This window comes from Myiozetetes cayanensis, unplaced genomic scaffold (genome assembly GCF_022539395.1).
Source record: "Myiozetetes cayanensis isolate MyiCay16 unplaced genomic scaffold, myiCay2020 scf6-25, whole genome shotgun sequence".
NCBI classification, from domain to species: domain Eukaryota; kingdom Metazoa; phylum Chordata; class Aves; order Passeriformes; family Tyrannidae; genus Myiozetetes; species Myiozetetes cayanensis.
The window spans coordinates 23,769,719-23,790,574 of NW_026087853.1; the positions used below are offsets into that span (position 1 = coordinate 23,769,719).

Sequence of the window (20,856 nt, forward strand, 5' to 3'; positions counted from 1 at the left end):
AGTCTGATAGAATTTAAAACTAGCAGAGGTGAGAAGAGACAGCTTCTGTCTTTTTTTTTTTTTTTTTTTTTTTTAAAGTCTACTACTTTCAACTGGTACAAGCCTTCAGATAAGAGGAAGGTAGCATTCCAGGAGGGTTTGAAAAATAAACAAGTGAATACTTGCAGTGAAATTTCTCTGAAGAATGTGTATATGTTTTGCTTTTATTTAAAGTTCAATTGTGTTCTGAAAATGAGTATGGCAAAAATTGTTGCCTTTTTATATACAATAGCTTTTTGTACATGCCCAGACTGCTATCTGTATGTTACCTGTTAACAGCAGTTCACAGTGCAGTCCTTTGAATAACATCAAGGTGATTGATAAACTCCTCCTACCTAAAGCTGTGGAAACAAACTGAAAACTGGGGCTGAAGACAATTGTCAGCTGTAACTGGTGACGCACTAGGAGATAAAAAAGAGATTCCAGATTGAATTTTCAGAAATGATGCTTACTGGAAAGAATCTGATGTTTAATAGTCTGAATGTATTTGATCAGTATACGTAAAGCCTCTCTGCATAATGCGAACAGTTGTTGTCAGATGGTAATATTTAGCAGAAGGAGCATTATCAGTGCAGATAATTCCAGAATGTTCAAGTAATTCCTTCATCTGGGTATATGATTACATCTGAGGATACCCTGTGGATTTTGAGGAACCCATTTGGCCGTTCTGAGCCAGATCAAAAGCAACTTTGTAGGATTTTTTGGGGGGTGGGGTGCTATTTTTACAAAGTTATACTGGTTTCATGGGAAATGAGCATTTAGTTTGGTTAATTTGGGGGCAATGGAAAATGCAGTAGCTATTCTCCTTTAAGCGATTTTTGTTTGTGGTAGGCAGTTTGGAATTTGGCTAGAATTATGAGTTTAAGTGCTCAGATACCTAGCTTTTAAAAAGATGTTCATTCATATGCTTAAAAAGTACATATAGAATTTAGTAATTTGCTGCCTATCAGTGATGACAGTCTGGAACACATTTTCGTAAATCAGGTTGAATCACTTTGCATCCTTGAGATAATTTTAGCTTTCAGTAGAAAACATTCACATATCTGTTAATTTAAATAGAAATTGACACCAGTATATAAAAATCTGTAGCTCAAACCAATACTGTCAACTAATATTCACACTGAAACTGTAAAAGAACTATGGCGTAATTTGGAGGGTTTTACTAATTTTTCTTCATTTGTTTTTAGTGGGTTTGTCCTTTTGAAATATGTATGTTTTATATAGCTGTATGGGTATAGGTTATTAATTAAGGATATTTAAACTGATAGGTTTTTATCTCTGATTTTCTAGCTAAGACATTTAGGAAATGATGAAGTACACATTGTCTGGTCAGAGCACACTCGAGATTATAGAAGAGGAATAATTCCAACAGAATTTGGTGATGTTCTTATAGTTATCTATCCCATGAAAAACCATATGTTCAGTATCCAGATCATGAAAAAGCCTGAGGTAAGGGTTTGTTTTCTTTTGTGTTTCCTTCGTATGTTTAACATGACCTGAGTTTTGTTTACATTCTGAGGTCTTGGTATAATAGACTGATCCAACAAAGCAATGTCTTCGGTACTGACAGTTTGCAGTGGTGGTAGGAAGAAAAGGAAGAGCTCAGTGAGTACAATGCATAGTAAAATCAGTAACTTGAAATTGCAAAGATCTGATCCTGTAAAGCATATCTGCTAACAACATAATCTGGAAAAAAAGCTAGAATATTCTGCATAATAATGTAAATATTAAAATAAACTTGCCATACCTTTTTATCAAATTTGATACATAACTGAGGTAATTAAATAATGGTCTGCTCCAACTTCCTCCATCCATGTCATACTCCTCTTTCTTCCTCTCAAAGCTAGTTATCACTTTCTTCTTGACTCTGCACAAGAATTTGGAGATAATTGAGTAAAGCAAGACCATTCAACCCTTAGGCATATGAACACTAAACACACATTCTTTCTAATGACTGTTCCTCAAATGTCAGTGCTGGCCTTGTTCTTAAAACAGTGGTTTAGGGTAGTGAACACTGAGTAAAAGTAGTAATGAGTTCTTGTACTACCTAATTTCTGTGTATGATGTCACTTGCCATGAGTTTCTATACTTTTAAGTATTACTAGAAGCACTAATATTAATGAGGTATATGAGAGAAACACCTCTTTATGGTGACTACCTCTAGGTAGTCACAAGATGACTAGGCATGAAGTGATACTCAGTTTTGTTATTACTGACTTACATTTTAGTTAGTAAGTATATTTTTTTTTACTACTTTAAGTGCAAATAGATGGATTATTGGGAGCATGCATGTTAAGAAGGAAAATGAGAACTGTTGAAAACAGGGATTGTTGTTAGTCCAAAAAGATGTTCTCGTATGTGAAAAAAGAAGTGCTTTCCATCAGATTTCAGTATTCTGAGAACTACATAAAATGATGGCAAAAAAAATACAGGGGTCTTAAATTCTTTTGCAGCATTGGTTTCATCTTAGCAGAAAGAATATTTATTGTATGCTCCCTTTGCATAATTTTGCTGCTCTTGACCTCCTTTATGTCATCAGCTTCCGAACTTTATTCAAATATACAGGAAATGCAGATAGTTAATACTGAGTGCTTATTTTGTTATTGGGTTTTTTTAATTGCACAATGATGATTGATTAGGAAAATCATGCCAAATAGAGAATTATTCCAAAATATAAGATCTATCTGTTCTGTATACCTCTTGGGCGCTACCTGTACTAAATATTGAGGTTTTCTACTGATCTCACAAATAAGGTTTTGTGCTTACAGTCCAAAGAGGCCAAACTTTCACCACAGATTTCTGCTGTAAAGGGCTTACAGTCCATTTGTATAGATAATGTAGAAAGGAAGAACAGATAAAATAAAAGAAAATAGAAGGTGAGGGTCAATGCGCCAGTAATTGTATGACAGTTGCACATTGAGTTGAACATGTTAATATCTAAAGACATGATACATACTATTTAAAAATTCGAGTAATTATTCCTTTTGCTTACTACCACCTACAATATTGTCAACTAGCTTTTCAACCTCATGAACATCGTATGCATGACTCTTCCTAGGATTTTGGCAGCAAATGTTGAAAATTATCTTTGATGAAACATAGTATTCAAGTAGTTGCTTAATTTTCTTCAAATACTGTGTTATCTGTTGCCAAGGATATCAAGCAGTTATATGGCTGTATATTTCCACAAGGGAAAAGGTCTGACATGTAGCATAATGACTACTTTGATTATCTAGCAATGAGGAGGGAAAAAGAGATATATTTGAGTGCTCTATTGTTAATGTTGATTGCTAATTGTTACAGCTAAGATCTTGCTTTATGTTGAACTTCTAAATTTTTTATTCAGGTTCCATTTTTTGGTCCACTCTTTGATGGTGCTATTGTGAATGGAAAAATTCTACCTATTATGGTTCGTGCAACAGCTATAAATGCAAGCCGTGCATTGAAATCATTAATCCCATTATACCAAAACTTGTATCCTTTCACTCAAGTGGTTTCCAAGGCATATACATTCCCTTGCAGTTCTACAGATATGACCTTCATGTTTTCTGTCATTTTATTTTTTTGTTGGATTAATATAGGGAAAATATTTTTTTTTAATGGTGATGGTGTCTGCCTTTAGAGAACTTAAACCCATAGAAGAGTATTTAGATGAAGACCATCTTTTTTTAAAATAATGATAGATTCAGTGTTTTTATTAAGAAAATTATTTTAATGACCCTTTTGTGAGTAGTCTTTCTAAAATAGCAATGTCGTGATGTTAATGATCTTTCTTTCCTTAAACATGTCAAGTATTTATCCAGTATTAGAGAAACTTAGTTTTATTTTCTAGTTCCAAGAGTGCTGCTTTCCTTCAAGATTAATTTGTTAAGTTTTTGTTATACAGAGTTTGTTATTCAGCTCAGAATACCAATTTGTTGTCAAAATGATGTTAGTGTCCTTGTAAATGTGTCGGAAAAGGCTGTCTCATTCTTGTTGGAATTGAAATTGTAGTTTTCTGGAAGGACTACTCTTGGAAGAAAAGATTCGTCAACAGAAAGTAATAAATATAAGGTAAGTCAGTCACTTATACCTCTTCTCTTTTTAAGATTCACTTGTATTATATACCTGTTAGTTAAATCAACAAGAATATACTATTTTTGAATTTCATAAATTGAAAGATAAGTTTGAATTTCAATCCAAAAGAAATTCTGGGTTTAATTTCCAACCAAGCTGTAAATACTAGTATTTGTCATGTGACAGATTGTTGCTAAAATACTTTGTTTTTTTCTGTGGCTGTTTGTTAATACTTGCAGAGTTTTGGATTAGATATGATGAAATGGATTTACAGATGAATGATGGATGTGTTTTAGGTGATCACATTAAGTGACGTTTATGCCATTTCTGTAGATGACAGATGTTGATTCATCATATTTTTATGTTTGGAAAGGTCTGATCTTTTTGTCATTACTCAAGTAGCTTAGTCAAAGAATTTAAAATGTATTATCATCATCATTATACCATGAAAAATGATGGTTTATAACATTATATTGATGTATAGTGATGAGCAATTGGAGAACAATTTTCTTTGAAATAACAAACTTTCAGTACAGCCGCCCCCCACCCCCCCAAGCTTGTATATTTAAACTCCTTTACAGAATATGAAAGTTGTAATAAATTCCGTGGACATAGCTTACCAGCTTAATGTCTAGGAATTGGCCAGTTCCACAGAGCTGTGCATTGCATTTTTAATTCAGTTTTTGAAATTGTACTTTTTGATATGCATCAAAGCACAGCATGGCATTTATTAAATAATGTGGCCTCCACTAAAATGTTGATGTGTCTCCCATAATATGGTTAACATGGTAACTGGAAAGCATTATGTGTATTTGATATTAGATGCATTGGTTAGTGGATTTCACATCATCACTCGGTTATGAAGCTTCTAAAGTACCAGTTGATTGGGCACTGATGTTAAAGGGTGGCTTTGTTAAGTAGTTGGTGGAATTCTTTTTTCATCTGGCTTGGAGTATCTTATATTCAGTGTTTGGTATGATAATTTAAAAATAAAAATGAGTTGTGAGAAGTTCTTTAAAAACTGTTTGCTTGATGTGAAATTAGAAGAAACTCTGCAAACTTCCCTGGCTTGAATTAGGCTTGGAGTCAGTTGTGTCAGTGGAGAACAACAAAAACTGTTAAACTTCCAAGCCTGGCCTAACTCTTAGGGGTTGAAAAACCTTTTGGTTAAAAATGTCATGCACATGCTCGTGCTCTTGGTATTCAAGCCATGGCCAGACTTGAGGACAAGAGGGAATTTTCCCTCATACAAGAATGGCAAAGACAGGATGTTTCCTGTAACATGGATGAGGTCTGTTATCTAGGAACATTTGAAAGTTGAATCTAATTATGTTCTTGCAATAGCGGGGAATTGAAGACGTCAAGGACTGTCTTTATTGTCTCCCGCTTTTTTCCTCTGGGATATTTTAGCTATGGCTGCAGGAGTTTACTACTGCCTTTTTAAGTTTGCAGTGGACTAAAGGGTATGGGGAGCAGACGTATTTTATGGTCTGTGGTTAAATAGCTTTCCTGGAAACCCTGCCAGGCTTATTGACTCTTGCAGAAGACAGACAGGATTCGTTGATCAAGGTGGTCTTTCCTTGTGTTGGAGTGTTGCTGGAGCAAAGAAGAAGAGGGCTCAGAGTGATGAAAACAATACATTCAAAGAGGGAGGGAAAAGGGGAACAAAAAGTTCTTTTTCAGAAAATACATCAAAAGCGAAGTCCAAGCTGGAAAAGCGAAGCTGATAATCAAGGATTTCCACAAAGCCAGAACCATAATGGTTTTGGTGAAAGAGAATTCTGAAGTGATCTGTTTGAAATTAATCTTTGTTTACTTACTTAAGAGTATCTAATATACTGAGGCAGTGCTAGTTTATTAGGAACTTTGATGGTGCTTAGTGGAAATCCGGTTGAATGTGGATCTTGAGTGCACAAGAGTACTTGAGACTTGTAGTGCTCGAAATGTGTTTTGTGTGACATTTTTGTATTAGGTCTTCTTTTTACAGTAGTAGACCAGCAAAAATCATTTCTTTCAAAGCCAGCAGCAGTGTATGGATGTTTCCCTACCTGCAGGGGTGTGGTTTGTTTCACAGTGTTGTGGATTACTTGGTGGGCACCTTTTGACTTAGTAGGGAGTTAAAAATATATATGTAGGTCTGTGCTTATCTGGTTTTGAAGAATGTTTATAATATCACATCAAAGATCCTTGCGGTGATGGATCATGGTGTACTCTTAATTAAACTAGGACTGTGTTATCTCCTTGTGTATGAGATGGGAAGAAATTGGCACTGAGTTTGGCCTTCCTACTTCCAAGGAGAGCTTATCCATCCTCCGAGACAGTGCATTTTCTAAGTGTGGACCTGACTGAAAAAATTGACTGTCATTTGTAATCAGCAGGGATATTCAGTCCTCTTTATGTAACCTGATTGCAACTTTTTCCTTAATGCGCTGGTCTGTTAATCACAATGTGGCAATGGGTAGTACATGTGAATGGTATAATAATGGTTGCATGGATACAGGAAATTTTACTCATCTCCTTCTTATAGTCTTCCCCGAACTTGAGTATGTGACTGTACGGTCTGAAGTAGCTTTCTGAGACTGACAAATTCTGTCAATCACCTTCCTCTTTCTGACATTATTTTGACATCTCTGATAGCAAACTTAGATAGCAAAACACTTTGAAGATTTGGTTTTGTTAATGATTTTTAAAGGTTTTATCTGCTCTGTGTTTTTATTCTTTGCTTATAATACCGTAATGATATGTTTCCATGTTGTAATATTTTAAGATTAAATACTTAGTAAATTCATCAGCAGGCATTAGTCATGCATGACAGGTATCCTGCTTTATTTGATGCTTGACATACTCATTGCTGCATCTGTGTGAAGAGCATATTGCCATTTGTGGTGGAGTTTTTGCATTGGTTTGTGGAATTTGCTTTAGTTTCTCCTTCAAGGATTCTTTGGTCACTCATTATCTTTTGCTGGCCTGGCTTTCTTGTAGCAGTACCCCCTCACCAACAGGTGGCATATATGCACACAGTAGCAGGTTACAAACACAAAATACTTGTATTGTCTTGCTGGTGAAGCAGCAGTACCCCCTTCTCTCTCTCATAGCTGATGTGTTTCTTCTCACTGCATTTGTTGTTGTCTTAAGAAGTGCATGCTTATCTCCTGAGTACATTCCAGCTGCACATATACTAGGAAAACTTGTAAAACTCATAAGGTGTAATAATGGGACCGAATGTTGAGAACAATCAGTTTCACTATGATGTAGAATAACTATTTAGGAGATTGTCAAATACTCTTTATTTACTAAATTGCATTGAAATTCCTGATATGAATGGTTTTATTCATGGCTCGCATCTCAGAGCGAGCTTTTTGTCACATTCTGAATTCAGAATCAACCATGTGTGGGAAATGGATCAATACTAAATATTTTAAACAACAGAAAGAGTGGCTTCATATAAAATTTTACTTGAACTTCCTGAATAAACATCAGATGTTAGCCAGATGCCAAGAGGTACACCTTGGCATAGTAGGCACCTCCAGTGATCCAACTTGTTAAAATTATTGCAACAAAGCAGGAAAAATACTAGAAACCTTTTGGGAGTGAAATTCCAGCTGTGAAAGAACTAATGTCACTTTTTGTACATTGTACACAAACTTTAGAGTGTTAATAATTATTCCAAACTATCTGCATTTCAGACACTGTGGTTTCTGTCTTCCTTAGTATTCTCCTACCAAAGGATGCTACCTAATATGTAGCTATACACACAGAGGAAGAAATTCTATTTAGCATCTTTTAAATCTGAAATCTATTAACATTTTAGACACCAGGAATATAGATGGCTGTTTTATCCTTAATCATCAGAGCTGAATTTTCACTTCTTTCTAATAATCTAAAAAAATCTTTGACCTAATGCCTAGAATTGACATTTCTTTTTGGAGAGGTTTATTTTTTTTGTTTACATGAAACCAATTAATTTAAATAGCAGAAATATAATGCTACTTTAAGTATTCCATCTAAAAATGTTATTGGGTTACTTGTATACTGTGGATGGCTGAAGTGTTCAGAATGGCAAACCACTAATGCCAAAAAAGCAAAATGCACAGCACATAAGTGCTGCATTTAAGAATGTTCATGTTCAAAATTAATATTTTAATATGTTATACAGAAAATGGGTACAGTTTGAAATATCTCATGTAAAGGAATTGCATACACAATGGCAATGTGGTGTAATAAAATAATTTAAAGTAACTTTTGTATGGATAAGATCACACTGAAGTTTGTCAAATTAAAAAAAAAAAGGCCAAGTGAAAAAAGAGCTAAGATTCCAAAGCATAAATTGTGCTATTTATGTTCGTTAAGTATGGTTTGAAATCCTGTCTTAGGGACATCTTACCTAACTATATATCTCATGCTGCTCAGTAAATGAGAAGAGTATTGATTGGCATATGCTGCTTAAATCGATCACCTTGACAGCCAGAATTACAGTAATCTGTCAGTATTAATGACTGTCTTTCAAGCCTTGATACCTCTCCTTCGCTTGTCTCATCTTGCCTCACTTCTTTTTGAAGTGCATTTTCTTGCAACCTCTGGTTTTGTCAGGGTAGGTACTTTTGTAGGGGGTTTTTGTCCCCTGAGTCCAATTTATTGGCTTGATCGTGCAATTAGAGTTAAAATGCAACTCCAGGGAGCAAAAGTAGACGGTGTTCTGAGTAACAATTGGACCTCAGAGGTAGTGCAAGCCTGTTCTCAGCCATGATTTATTAGTTACCTGTTGAAAGAATAGGATTGTTTTGCAATGAATAATTCCAAAGCATCACTTTAAATGCCTTTGATTTTAGCCACTATAGACAATTGATTGAGCCAATGTTTGTGATAGGCTTTTAAACTCTTTTCTTAGTCTTTGTCATAAGACACTTCAAATAACTGCTGAAGAAATACTTGCAGATCTGCACACAAAGCTGCTGTGTTTACTACATTTTCATGTAGTGAACATAATTTCACATAATTTCAATTGGTTTTCATGCATTTTTAATATGAGAAATAAAGTATAAAACTTGAAAGCTGTTTTGTAATCTAGTTTGTAATCTAGTATGTTTTTATGTTTATAGTCTGTGATGTTTTTAGCAAAACTCATATATACTTTAGCAACAGTTCTGGATTTGCGCATGTTCAGGTAAATATGCCCTCATTGGTAACTGCCCAGTTTCTAATCCCACAGAACCTGCCTTCTCTACTGCTTCTAGTGGGCTGTCTGCAGATACAGAATCATGGAGTGGTTTGTGTTGGAAGGACCTTAAAGATCATCCAGTTCCAAACCCCCTGCCCTGGGCAACGGACACCTTCCACTAGACCAGGTTGCTCAAAGTTCCATCCAGCCTCTCCTTTTATCATTCCAGGGGTATCCACAGCTTCTCTGGACAATGTGTTGCAGTGTCTCACCACCCTGATAGTAAAGAATTTCTTCCTTATATGTGATCTGAACCTACCCTCTTTCAGTTTAAGGCCATTACCTGTTTTGCTGTCACTACATGCCCCTGTAAAAAGTCCCTCTCTGGCTTTCTTGCAGGCTCTCTTCAGGTACTGGAAGGCTACTATAAGGTCTTCCCAGAGCCTTCTCTTCTGAACTCTTTCAGTCTGTCTTCAAAGGAGAGGTGCTCCAACCCTCTGATCATCTTCATGGCCTCCCTCTGGACTGGCTCCAACAGGTCTTTGTTATGATATGGGCCCCACAGCTGGACACAGTACTTCAGATGGGATCTCATGGGAACAGAGTAGAAGGGGGCAATCACCTCCCTCCCCTTTCAGGCTACACTTCTTTTGGTGCTGCCCAGGGTACAGGTGGCTTTCTGGGCTGCAAGGGCACATTGCTGTGTCATGATGAGCTTCTCATCAGCCAACAGCCCCAACGTCCTCCTCTGAACTGCTCTCAAATTGTTCTTCACCCAGCCTGTTCTGGTGCTTGGGATTGCCCTGACCCAGTTGCAGCACTTTATAGTTGGCCATTTTGCACTTCATAAGGTTTGCACAGGCCCACCTCTCAAGCCTCTCCAGGTCCCTCTGGATGGCATCCCTTCCCTTCAGCGTGTTGACAGCACCACAGAGCTTGGTGTCGTTGGCAGACTTGCTGAGGGTGCACTCAGTCCCACTGTCCACAGTGCTGATCCCAGTACCAACTCCTCAAGGAACACCTCTTGTCACTACTTTCTGGACATTGCATTGTTGATCACAACTCATTGAGTGTGATCATCCAGACAATTCCTTATCCACTGAGAGGTCCATCCATCAAATCCATGTCTCTCAAATTCAGAGACAAGAATGTCATGTGGAACAGTGTCAAATGCTTTGCACAAGTCCAGGTAGATGAATGACATCAGTTGCTCTTGCCTCATCTACCACTGCTGTAACACTGTTGTAGAAGGCCACAAAATTTGTCAGGCACAAATTTGTCTGTAGGAAAGCCATGCTGGCTGTCACAAATCAGCTTCTTATTTTCCATGTGTCTTAGTATAGTTTCCAGAAAGATCTCTCCATGATCTTGTCCGGCTCTGAGGGGAAACTGACTGGCCTGAACTAGGATGCTGGAAGGACATGTTAAAAGAGGTGCAGTGTAAGTGCATGGGCTTAAGGATAATAATACTGTTGTTATCACAAGGTCTCTATAACATATTTTAACTAGTAGTACAGCTTTATTAATACATGAGATTCTCTTGAAAGTGGTAAAAATGCAAAATATCAAATGAGACAAAAATAATTGACTCTAGTAATGTAATTTTTTACTAATAATTGCACTTATAAAGGCCTGAGTGCTCTGCTAATGTTGTAGACAGTTATGGGGGAGACTCAAATCTTTTTGTACTGTTTAGAAAAATATATTCTGGATTCTTCTACATTCTTTCATAAATTGAATTTACCCATCTGAAGGAGGAATACTGGTTCTGCTGATTACTGTGCAAAATATGTGTAAGCTTAATGCTTGGTAGCATTCTGTTTTAGAACAGAAGGGTGGCAGTGGGCTATCCTGAAAAGCAGTGATGTGTTTTATCATCTTCCTAGAACTGTTGAGTCTGGATGCGTCAGTACAGACAGCTTTGAGGGAGAGAAATTGTTCTTTGTTATGGCATATTTTTAAGGTAGGAAATTTTTCTATGTGGTAAACTAGAAGTTAGTAGTGGAATCACCCTTTCATTTCAAAATGTGTTTTAAATATTTGTAAATCCCTCTTTTAAACAAAAATTTGCAGGGAGAAGTCTACAAGTCCTTGAACTGGAATGAAAAAGATAAACTAATTCAATTTTATGCAGAGTTGATTGCCTTGTATGTAACACAAAGTGACAGGTTTTTGTTAATACCTACTTAACCTTATTAATTAATTAAACATTTTGGATAAGAAAAACCCTTTGTTAAAATGTTAAGACTCTTGCCCCCTTAAGGTGTTAAAATTCATATAGATTTCTTTGATAGGTCTCAGAAATCTGTGAATAAAAGTGGGGAAGATTAAACAAGTTTTCCTGTTGTTTCTAAGATGTAAAGAGTGAGATGTTTTTAAACTATTTAAGCCCTATTTTTATGTTGCAAAAGACAGCATTGTTTATTGATTTAATCCTTTTCTTGTCGTAAATTCATCGTAATAACAGATAAGGGATGTGCAAACAACTTGCAAGATTTGTACATTAAAACACTGAAAGCTGTGTATATATAAGTATATGACACTGTGTATGGTGGATTCTGATATTTAAGTTGATGGGAAATGCGGGAGATCATTTGCAACAATCAACACTGACAAAAACAGCGATGTTTTTGGGGTAGAGTGATGTTTTGGGGTGAGTTGAATAAGATATTGGAAAACTGTTTCTGTGTCATTCTGCATACGGTAATCAAAAAAAAAAAAGAGAGATTAATAGAAACTAGCACACTGTTTTTCTTTGTTCTTCTACAGGTCTGTATTTCAGTTACTGAAAAAAGAGGTTATATATAATACCTGGGAGTATGTGGAAATATTTAGCTGGAAATGGAATGTACTTCATGTAAAAATATTCACTAATTTAAACAGGTCAAAATTATTACAAAAAATTTATTCTGTATGTGCCGCATACTTAGTAGAAAAATGGACTAAACTAACATAAAGCAAGGATTAAAAGTTAGTATTACAGTAATTGGAATTACCATATGGCAGTCCGAAGGATGAGTCCTAATCATAGCCTGGCCAGTCAAATTAATCTCAATATACTTTCTAGACATTAAGAAAATAGTTTAATTGCCGATTAACTGCACCTGAATAGATCGTGGGTCACAAATAGATCTTTCTCCTTCTGAATGCTTCTCCTCCCAAACATAGAAGAATGAAGGCTATTAGAAAATCTTTTAATTTCTGCTTGCCAAACCATAGTAACCATCCATCTGTTCTTGCCAATTGGGGAAAAAGGTCAGTTTTCAGCAAAGCCATGCATTTCACAGAAGGTATGTGAAGTGAAATTTCACAGGGGACATGATGGATCCTGATTCTTAGTGATAAACCTTAGGGGCCAGCAGGGTTGGCATATGGTTCAGCATGATATGAAGGCTTGGGTTCTCTGGCTTCACTTCTTTGGCATGGAACTGATAAAACCTGGCTCTTAAGTATTGTTTCACTGGACACCAATCATGGGCAGCAGGAACTGCCCACTTAACTCTCTGTGGGAAGGAAGCCCAGGCTGTGTTCACAATAGTACCATTGTAGTGCTGCAGACTGCTCGCAACAGCTTGACAGCACTAGGGAGGAGAGCAAAGGGGCTGCTTTGCTAATTGCTCTCCAAAATAAAGAAAGAGGGAAATAACTGAAAATTAATATTTGTTTTCTTCTTTTAAATGGAAGCCTGACTTTGAGTTTCAAAAATTGTTTTTAAAATTGAGTTTACTGCCCTCCAAAGAGGCTTATAAGTAGATTATCTTGTCCTGGTACTGCAGCAACCCAGGATAAAGAGAAAACATTCTCTTCAAGTGTAAAAGAAAAAAAGGTAGTTGTAAAGTTTATTAAAGTACACAGATTAAAATTAATAACAATTTCTCATGAAAGATGTTTGCTTTGTTACTAGTAGTGTGGAATTGCAAATGAATATGTATCTATATATGCAGTGTTTTAACTGGACAATATTTAATAGTAATATAATTTTTATTTGTATAATTTTACAGTTTGTAGTGATTTCTTCATGAAAGGTATTCACTGTTTTTCTCATCAATGAATATGTCTACATATGCAGAAAAAGTATTTCAGGTAGAAATTTAAATATTTGAATGTATGAAAATAGTGGGCTTAAGCATTCATGCTAATACCAGAGAGCAGAGAGCCAGGTTTGCTTCTGTATTCTTTACTCCCATCAACCTTAATTATTTGAGTTAAAACTCATGTAATGCCAAGTGTCAGAGGGGGGATAAATCCCACTCCTAACATCAAGAGTTAGTTTGTAGGGTTGCAGTTCCCCTCTGGCCTCTACTAATCCACGTTTGTTGTAGTTATCACTTCAGCCCACACCTTAACATCTCTCAAGGGCACATTTGGCACAACAGCATTAATAAACTTCAGTCCCTTGGCCAGTTGGCCCTGCACCTCCCCTGCTGCCTCCTGCAAACCCGCGGCTGCTGGCAAGCTCTTCTGTCTGACGACAGGAGCATCGCTCCAGAGAGCCTGAAGCAGTGGCAGCTGTAGTGGGCTTCAAAACAATTAGCACAACATACCTTATAGATTCATCGATTCCCATCTTGGGTACATTAGTAAGATAAACCCTCCCTGGAAGCTGGAGTAGGAATTCTGCCTGCATATGGGCTTCAGCACTGTTTCCTTCACTGTTTTGTTTTCACCTCCATAGCCTGTTACTAAAACGTGGACAAGTGGAGTATTTGTAAATGTTGTCATTAGTCTTCTAGCTAGCCAGCCAAAGTTAATCTGTTGTAGTGTTGAGGTATTTGTCTTTCCACTGCCAGTTACTTGATCTGACTTTTTAATTTCATGCTAAAGTGCAGTTCAGACTTTGTAGAACCTACAATACACAATAAATGGTACTGAAACTGATCCTTTCTACTATATATTTGTGTTAATATGCTTCTGCTATATTTCAAACAGATAATTCATTGAATGCCCATTCTTCCTCTTACTGCAGAGTAGATTATATTTAAGTCAAGATTAATGGATAGATTCTGATGTTAAAACCCAGTCTCTGAGCCTGTCGTTCCCTAGAGGCACATAGTGCATTAGTTTAAGCCAATATGCTGCTTATCGTAGATACTCTGACACTGTCTTAAATGACAGTTTACTATACTTTGTAGCTGCTTACTCTGGTAATAAAATCACTATATTGTGTTCTTGATAATTACAATATTAAATAGAAACTTAATTGGATTACTGCACATTTAGATTCAGATAGTTCTTAAGTAATTGTCCACTGTAAAATTTCTGATACTCATTTTTTCCTCTCATGCAGCGTGTTCTGTCAGAGTCCAAGCTTAATATTTAGTTCAGTCCTCTTAGATGAAAAAGTGCTGAAAAGAGATTTGCAGTCAGATTTTTCAGTGCAAAGGAGTATCTTTTATCATACGTGTTTTCAACTGAACCTTGTTGTTTTTTAAGTCCTTCCGTAAGACGCTCTCATTTGCCAAAGCCCTTAAAATAAAATAACTTCTGGTTGTACAGAGTTGAAGAATTTGATAAGTAGTGTTAATTCAGATTTTTCTCTCTTAACTTATAAGTCTGAGCATCATTTTTGTCTTCTTTGCTGCCTGAGATGAACAGAATTAGAACTCATTCAATTCAGTGTTTATTTTTATATGCATATCTTTAAAAATGCACAACTTTTTTATATAACTGTTTTTATATAGATTATATTTATATTCTGAACAATATTTATGCTGAAATTTAAATTTATGTAAGGTTCATTACACTTGCACTTTAATTCTACATATCTTTAAAAGTGCCTTTTGTAAAGGAGCTTGGTGCAGAGTGGTTACATTTTTCATTTCATAATTGAGTGTTTTAAGTGGTTAAGCATAGTCCAAATTTTATCCAATTCCAGCTTGTGTTAATGGTGCTCCACTCACACTGCCTTAGCACCTGTTATGGATTTTGAGTCATCTGGCAGCCCGTGGGACTTAGATAAAGAAGTACCAGGTGTCCTGCCTGTCTCTTAATTGAGACGCAATGTAAACAATATAGACTTGGCAATATGGTTATAGGAATGGATTAAAGCCCAGCTTTGTCTGCACTGATGAATCACAGCTTTTTCTTCCTAGAAGATGTTATAAACCACTGATGAATTTAGCTGGCTGTAAGATCTGATGGAACAACATAAAAACAAACAATACATCAAGGATGTTCCTGGAAGGACAGTGTTGCAAAATATTGTATGTATTGGGTTTTCCAGTGAAAATGTAAGCGTCAATTAGAATTTCTTGCAGTAATTTAGCAATTTTGAAAGCACTCACACTGTAAAAATGAAGATTCTTACAGAAATTCAGATAAAGTCAATGCCTTTCAGTATGTAATGTGTAAGCTAGGCAGAAAACATGGAAACAAATTGCAAGATCTGAAGTGATGGGATTAGTTTGTATGGATTTATCTATAATATATTCCCTTATTTTCTTCATGAAGACATACACCTCAGAAATTGTCTCAGAAAGCCCTTTTTGCAGTTAAAACTTGAGCTGAAAAAGAATTCGAGGAAATATGTTAGACTTCCTGAAATTCTACAGTCTTGGTCTGTTTACTTGTTTTTCATATACATTCTTATTTTTTTAGTGAGCTACATTAGTTAGTAGATTGTTATATATACATTACTTCTTAAAATTAATGATTTTGGACAATTAATGGAGTCCCTTGTGCAGTTCTAAAATGTTTTCACCAAATGCAACATGAAAGTTTACTTTTGAAATATGTGTGATTTCTCTGAGGTTTATGTTTTATTTATATGGTAAGTAAATATATGGTTACATTTTGCAAAAGAGCTATATTGAAAATATGGTTCAGTAGGAAAAAAATCACCTTAGAAGACTATAATTTTTTTAATTCTTTAACCTCTTCAGTAGTGCCAAGCATAATAATGCTTTTTCTTCTCTTTCACCTAAATAACTTGCATCAGATATGAGAAGAATGAACTTAATACTGCTTTATAAATCATCAGTGTTACAGCTATGTTCCAGTTGTATATGCAGAAGTTGCTTTCATTTATAGCATAGCTGTGTAAACAGATGTACCTAGCTAAATATTTCTTTGCTATTTTCAATATTGGCAGTATTAAAGAAACACTAAAGAACCCATACTGACTTTGAGGTATCAAGGTGACTTGAGTAAACAGAAGATACAGCTGGAAGAAAAAAAACCTCTTTATTTGTATGCCATGCAGACTAGATGTGGAAATTGCTGAAATGCAATAAATAGGGAACACCATGATGCCACTTCTACAGAGTCACTTTCCAGAATATAAGAGAACTTTAACTGTTCCTCTCGGTGTGGCCAGTTGATACTGATCACCCACCTACATAAAAAACCCAGGTAGTTGTAGGGCTTCCAACACTGGATCAATAGCAGCCCGGCTTACATCCTTAACTCTAAGAGACAACAAAGAGTACAAATTGCTGTGACTCAGTATGAGTTCATCTGGTTTGACAACCAGTGCACAATCTCTTCTTTCAGAGTGAGATTTCCAAGAAAAAACTTCCATTTCTATTATGTATGGGTTTTGTCCAGTCTTCCTGTAGAAGTCTCAGTCTTCCGTGGCTAACTTTTCCTTTCAGCTTCTCAAAACCTTGATCCTAACCTGTACTTGTTTCTTGATAGGGGAGGCAATCCACCTTTCCCACTTTGATGTCAGGAATTGAAATTTACTAGGAAAAATGTGCTCAATAAAATCGATGCTAATTCTGTGGGGTTTGCACACCTTTTCAGGCTGGAGAGTAAAAAATTTAAAATCTGCCAAAATATGCCATTCACTATTCTTCATTGTTTCTTTGTTTCCTTTGGTCCCTAATATCCTAGGAGCATTTTTGTATGTTGACAATACTACAGATTTGGAACTTTTTTCTCTAAAAGATAATGTGTGTTTCTAAATCTGCTTAGGGGGCAAATGTGGTAAACAAGACTGTTCCATTTTACAAAGCTTTTCTTAAAATATTGATAATTTTTATATAAATTGTGTATCTGGGCAATTAAAGAAACCTCCTACAAGAAAGTATCTCTGGGTGTAGGATTTTCATTTTCTAGTTAAGGATGGAGCAGCACTTCGTTTTCTGCTTGTCTTAAATTATTTTCCAAATGCATGGCTGACGAAGTCATACTCTCCACAGTCATATCAATATGTGTTGACTTCTTAGATGATTTTGCTAGCAGTTGGAACTGCCAGGGATGCAGCTGTACATGTATTTCTGAGAGTAGTTTGTAATTTAACCTGAAAAAGTCCATCTTGCTATTTAGAAATGCATGGCTTTTTTCTAAGAGGTATTTCAAGGCAATCATTAAAACCTTGTCTTTTTTTTCTTACCACTGGAACTAAAGCATCGCAGGTCATGCATACCGATATACAGTTAGATCATGATATACTACACATGTATGCACATATATACAATTATGAATGTATCAGGAGGGAAGATTTATGAATAAAACCTTCATAGGAAAGTGTTTCCATTGTTGTTCAGTTTTTCTGAATAAGGGACACAGTGATGGAAAAAAATGAATGAAGAACCCACATTTGTACTCCCTTTCACAAAGGAAGTCTTTTTGTTATAATTCTGATTTTTTAAATTTTTCTGAAAAGAGGAAAAAAAGTCATGTTATCAGTTTACTGGACTCAAGCAGCCCAGTAGGAGTGTAGGAATGCCTGCAGCATTGTTGAGCTTACAAGTTGGATCTTCGTAGTTCTAGGGTTCTTGCTGAACTATAGTGATCCGGATGCACTTTCAGTCCTTCAGACATCGTCTTGAAGTCATGTACAAAGATCTGCCCACTTCAGCACACACTAGAGCTGCCTAAGTTCTTGCTATATCCCAAATAGCTAAATGCCCAGTTCAAGCCTTTGTCTACCCAATGAGTAGGTAGGTATTTCTTAGCTCTTGTGACCTGCAGTGCAGCAATGCTGAGTTCTGCAGGTATACTCACTGGATTTGAGCCCACACAAACACGACAGGAGGTAAAAGCCTTGTTATATCAGTCAGCCAGGAAATGAGAGAGCTGCTTCCAATTTTGAGACCATACCTCCTGCTTCTTACAGAACTGTTCTAACCATTGATTCTGAGGACATTTTGTAATCAGGCACACTGAATTCACTGCTGAAATTGTTCTTCGTTTCATAAAGTAAGACTTCTTCTGAATCACAGGGAAAGTACATGCTTATCTTTGTAGCCTAATGGTTATGGTACTTTCCAGGGAGAGGAGAGTCCCTGGATTCCAGTCCCTGCTCAGGAAGTGTTTGTTATCAAATGGTCTTTGGAGCAGGCCCATTTGTGAATCTAGCACTTAGATGTTCTGATAATAGATAGATTACATAGTTGTGAAGTCTTATATCCTTAAATAAAGTCCTGGAAATTTTACTCCAATTTTAAACTTTTTTTCTTCATTTTTTTTTTCAGCCTCGGGTTACTTTCATTTTAGGATTGGTATTACCTGGATGACTGTAACAATAATCATGCATCCACTCTAACTGCAAAATACTGGATAGATTTGTTGCAATGCATTTTATTCGACTCTAAAACTGAAAGGTGTGAAGAAGAATGGAAAGAATACCATGACTATGAGGAGATGAGTTCAACTGAGTGTCTTGAAATATGGAGACAGAAGAAGAGGCTGAACATTGGGAAGTATGGGAATTTGTAGAGATAGCAAGGTTAAAATTACGGGAAAGAAAAAATACAAGCTAAACAAATAGAGATTTGGGAAAATTAAGCAAACAGATTTCTGTATCAAACTGAAGGATAACAAAGCCATGGAATAATAAAAATTGGCAATGTGAGGTGATTGTTTTGTACATAAAGGAAAGGGATTGAGATGGTGGATGAAGATGCAAGGAGGAGAGCTGTTTTGCTTGTGTTATTGTGTCACATACATATTCTTAGCATAGACCCCAGTCTCAATATACTGAAATGGAGTACAGTACAAGACAGGTGTTTGTCCCTCAGAAGTAAAAAAGCCAAGTATAAAACTGAAGACAACAAATGAAAGCAGATACAAAATTCAGGAAAATGCAAAACAGTAGTAGACAGCACAAATAGTTGTGTAAGCTACACAGAATGAACTCTTAAGTCTTCCAAGGTGTTCTCCTTGTTTCTTTTTAATAAACATCATAGCCAAGGAGAGAATTTGAGGCACTTACGGAGACCTGGTGCTAGGCATAAGAAGCCACATAGAAGAAAGTACACAAGTGCCTGTCCAAAAATGTCAAGATGAGTGAGAGTGACTGCATTAACTGATTAGAGGTGAGCAGTTTTGGTAAAATTATGAAATAGTTATGGACGATAAAGTTCAAGTAAGTAGCCTGCATTTGTGGTAGGGACTGGTGATGATATCTGAAGAGAATGCACCATCTTAAGTAGTATGTTCAGAAAGTGGACTCTGCAATGCTCCGAGTAGATATAAGAAGGATTAAAAATGCATTTACTGAAGGCAGAGAAAAGGATATGGCAGTATCTGAGATGTGAGGTAAGAGCCTAGGTATTTATTCAGGTAGATGACTGGAAAAAGTTATAGCTTAGATTATGGATAAAGAGTCTGCAGGTTGTACATGTGTTCTGCCATAGGAATCTAAAGCTTAGAAGTGATACAATCAGCAGAGATGGGGAGCTATTAAGTGAAGACATGAGTTGTTGTTTTTCAGACAGATTAAGCGTAAGTAGGTGATCTGACAACTAGGCTTTCAGTGCTTGTTCCCAAGTACAAATCAACAGGTCTAATAATGGAAAGTGCAGTATTTTCAGATACTAAATCTTTTAAGATAATTATTAATAGAAATAATTGCAGATTTAGAGAATAAGGAAAATGGATTGTAATGCAAATGGAATTTTAGCTGGAGTGACTACAACCTGAGTGACCTATAGAGATCTGATTCCTGATTTTTTCTGGCTACTGATTCTATTTTTCAGAACAGTTTCTTCTGAAAAGTATAATGAAGTAATTATATTTCTTTGTTATATTTTTTGGAGATTATGCATCTGCAAGTTTTTAGCTGACAGATTTGGGTGAGCACCTATATAATTAATGTATACCTTTCTTATCCATTCTCTTTTTTTCCAATTGGCACCTTCTTCAGAAGCAAAAAGCTCACAACACTGTTGTTTAAGTGTTTTGTCACTCTCTGTGCCAGTCTTTCTCCGTTGGTTTGTCTGTGCATCATTCCCATTCCATCTTAATTGCTGATGCCAATGGCAACATCCACTTGAAGTAAGAATACAGCTTGTATTGCCCTATTATTAGTAGCCATTGAGTTTGTGTGTGCCACTCAATCTGTAAGTGCTAATAAGTCTTTCCTAGAGAGCAGTGTTTTAAAGAAATAAATGTCTAGCCTATTAGAAGTAATGTAGACTTTAGCTACCATGGGTTTATGGTCACTCTTGCAGACAGTTGCATTCAAATGCAGCGCAGAACCAGATTATTTCAGCCACAAAAGCATGTAAAACTGGAGTTTTAAAATAGTAGAATGTTCTCAATATAAGTGACTAGAAGATAAAAGTATTCCAATCTCACCTATGCAGTCACTAACACAGAAAAGGAGTCTTCGGAGGAGAGTGTGTGATTTCTTATTGCAGAATAGAGCAAGCTTT

General features: G+C 36.1%; 1 protein-coding gene across 9 annotated transcripts in view; it reads left to right on the forward strand.

Moving 5' to 3' along the window:
* RALGAPA1 (Ral GTPase activating protein catalytic subunit alpha 1) overlaps window positions 1–20,856 on the forward strand; it is a 139,921-nt gene that overhangs the window by 101,080 nt on the left and 17,985 nt on the right. For all 9 annotated transcript variants that reach the window (XM_050335732.1, XM_050335735.1, XM_050335734.1 and 6 more), the window contains 2 exons: window positions 1,330–1,488; window positions 3,386–3,513. In XM_050335732.1, coding sequence (XP_050191689.1) covers window positions 1,330–1,488; window positions 3,386–3,513 — 287 coding nt within the window. The remainder of the gene's footprint in view (window positions 1–1,329; window positions 1,489–3,385; window positions 3,514–20,856) is intronic.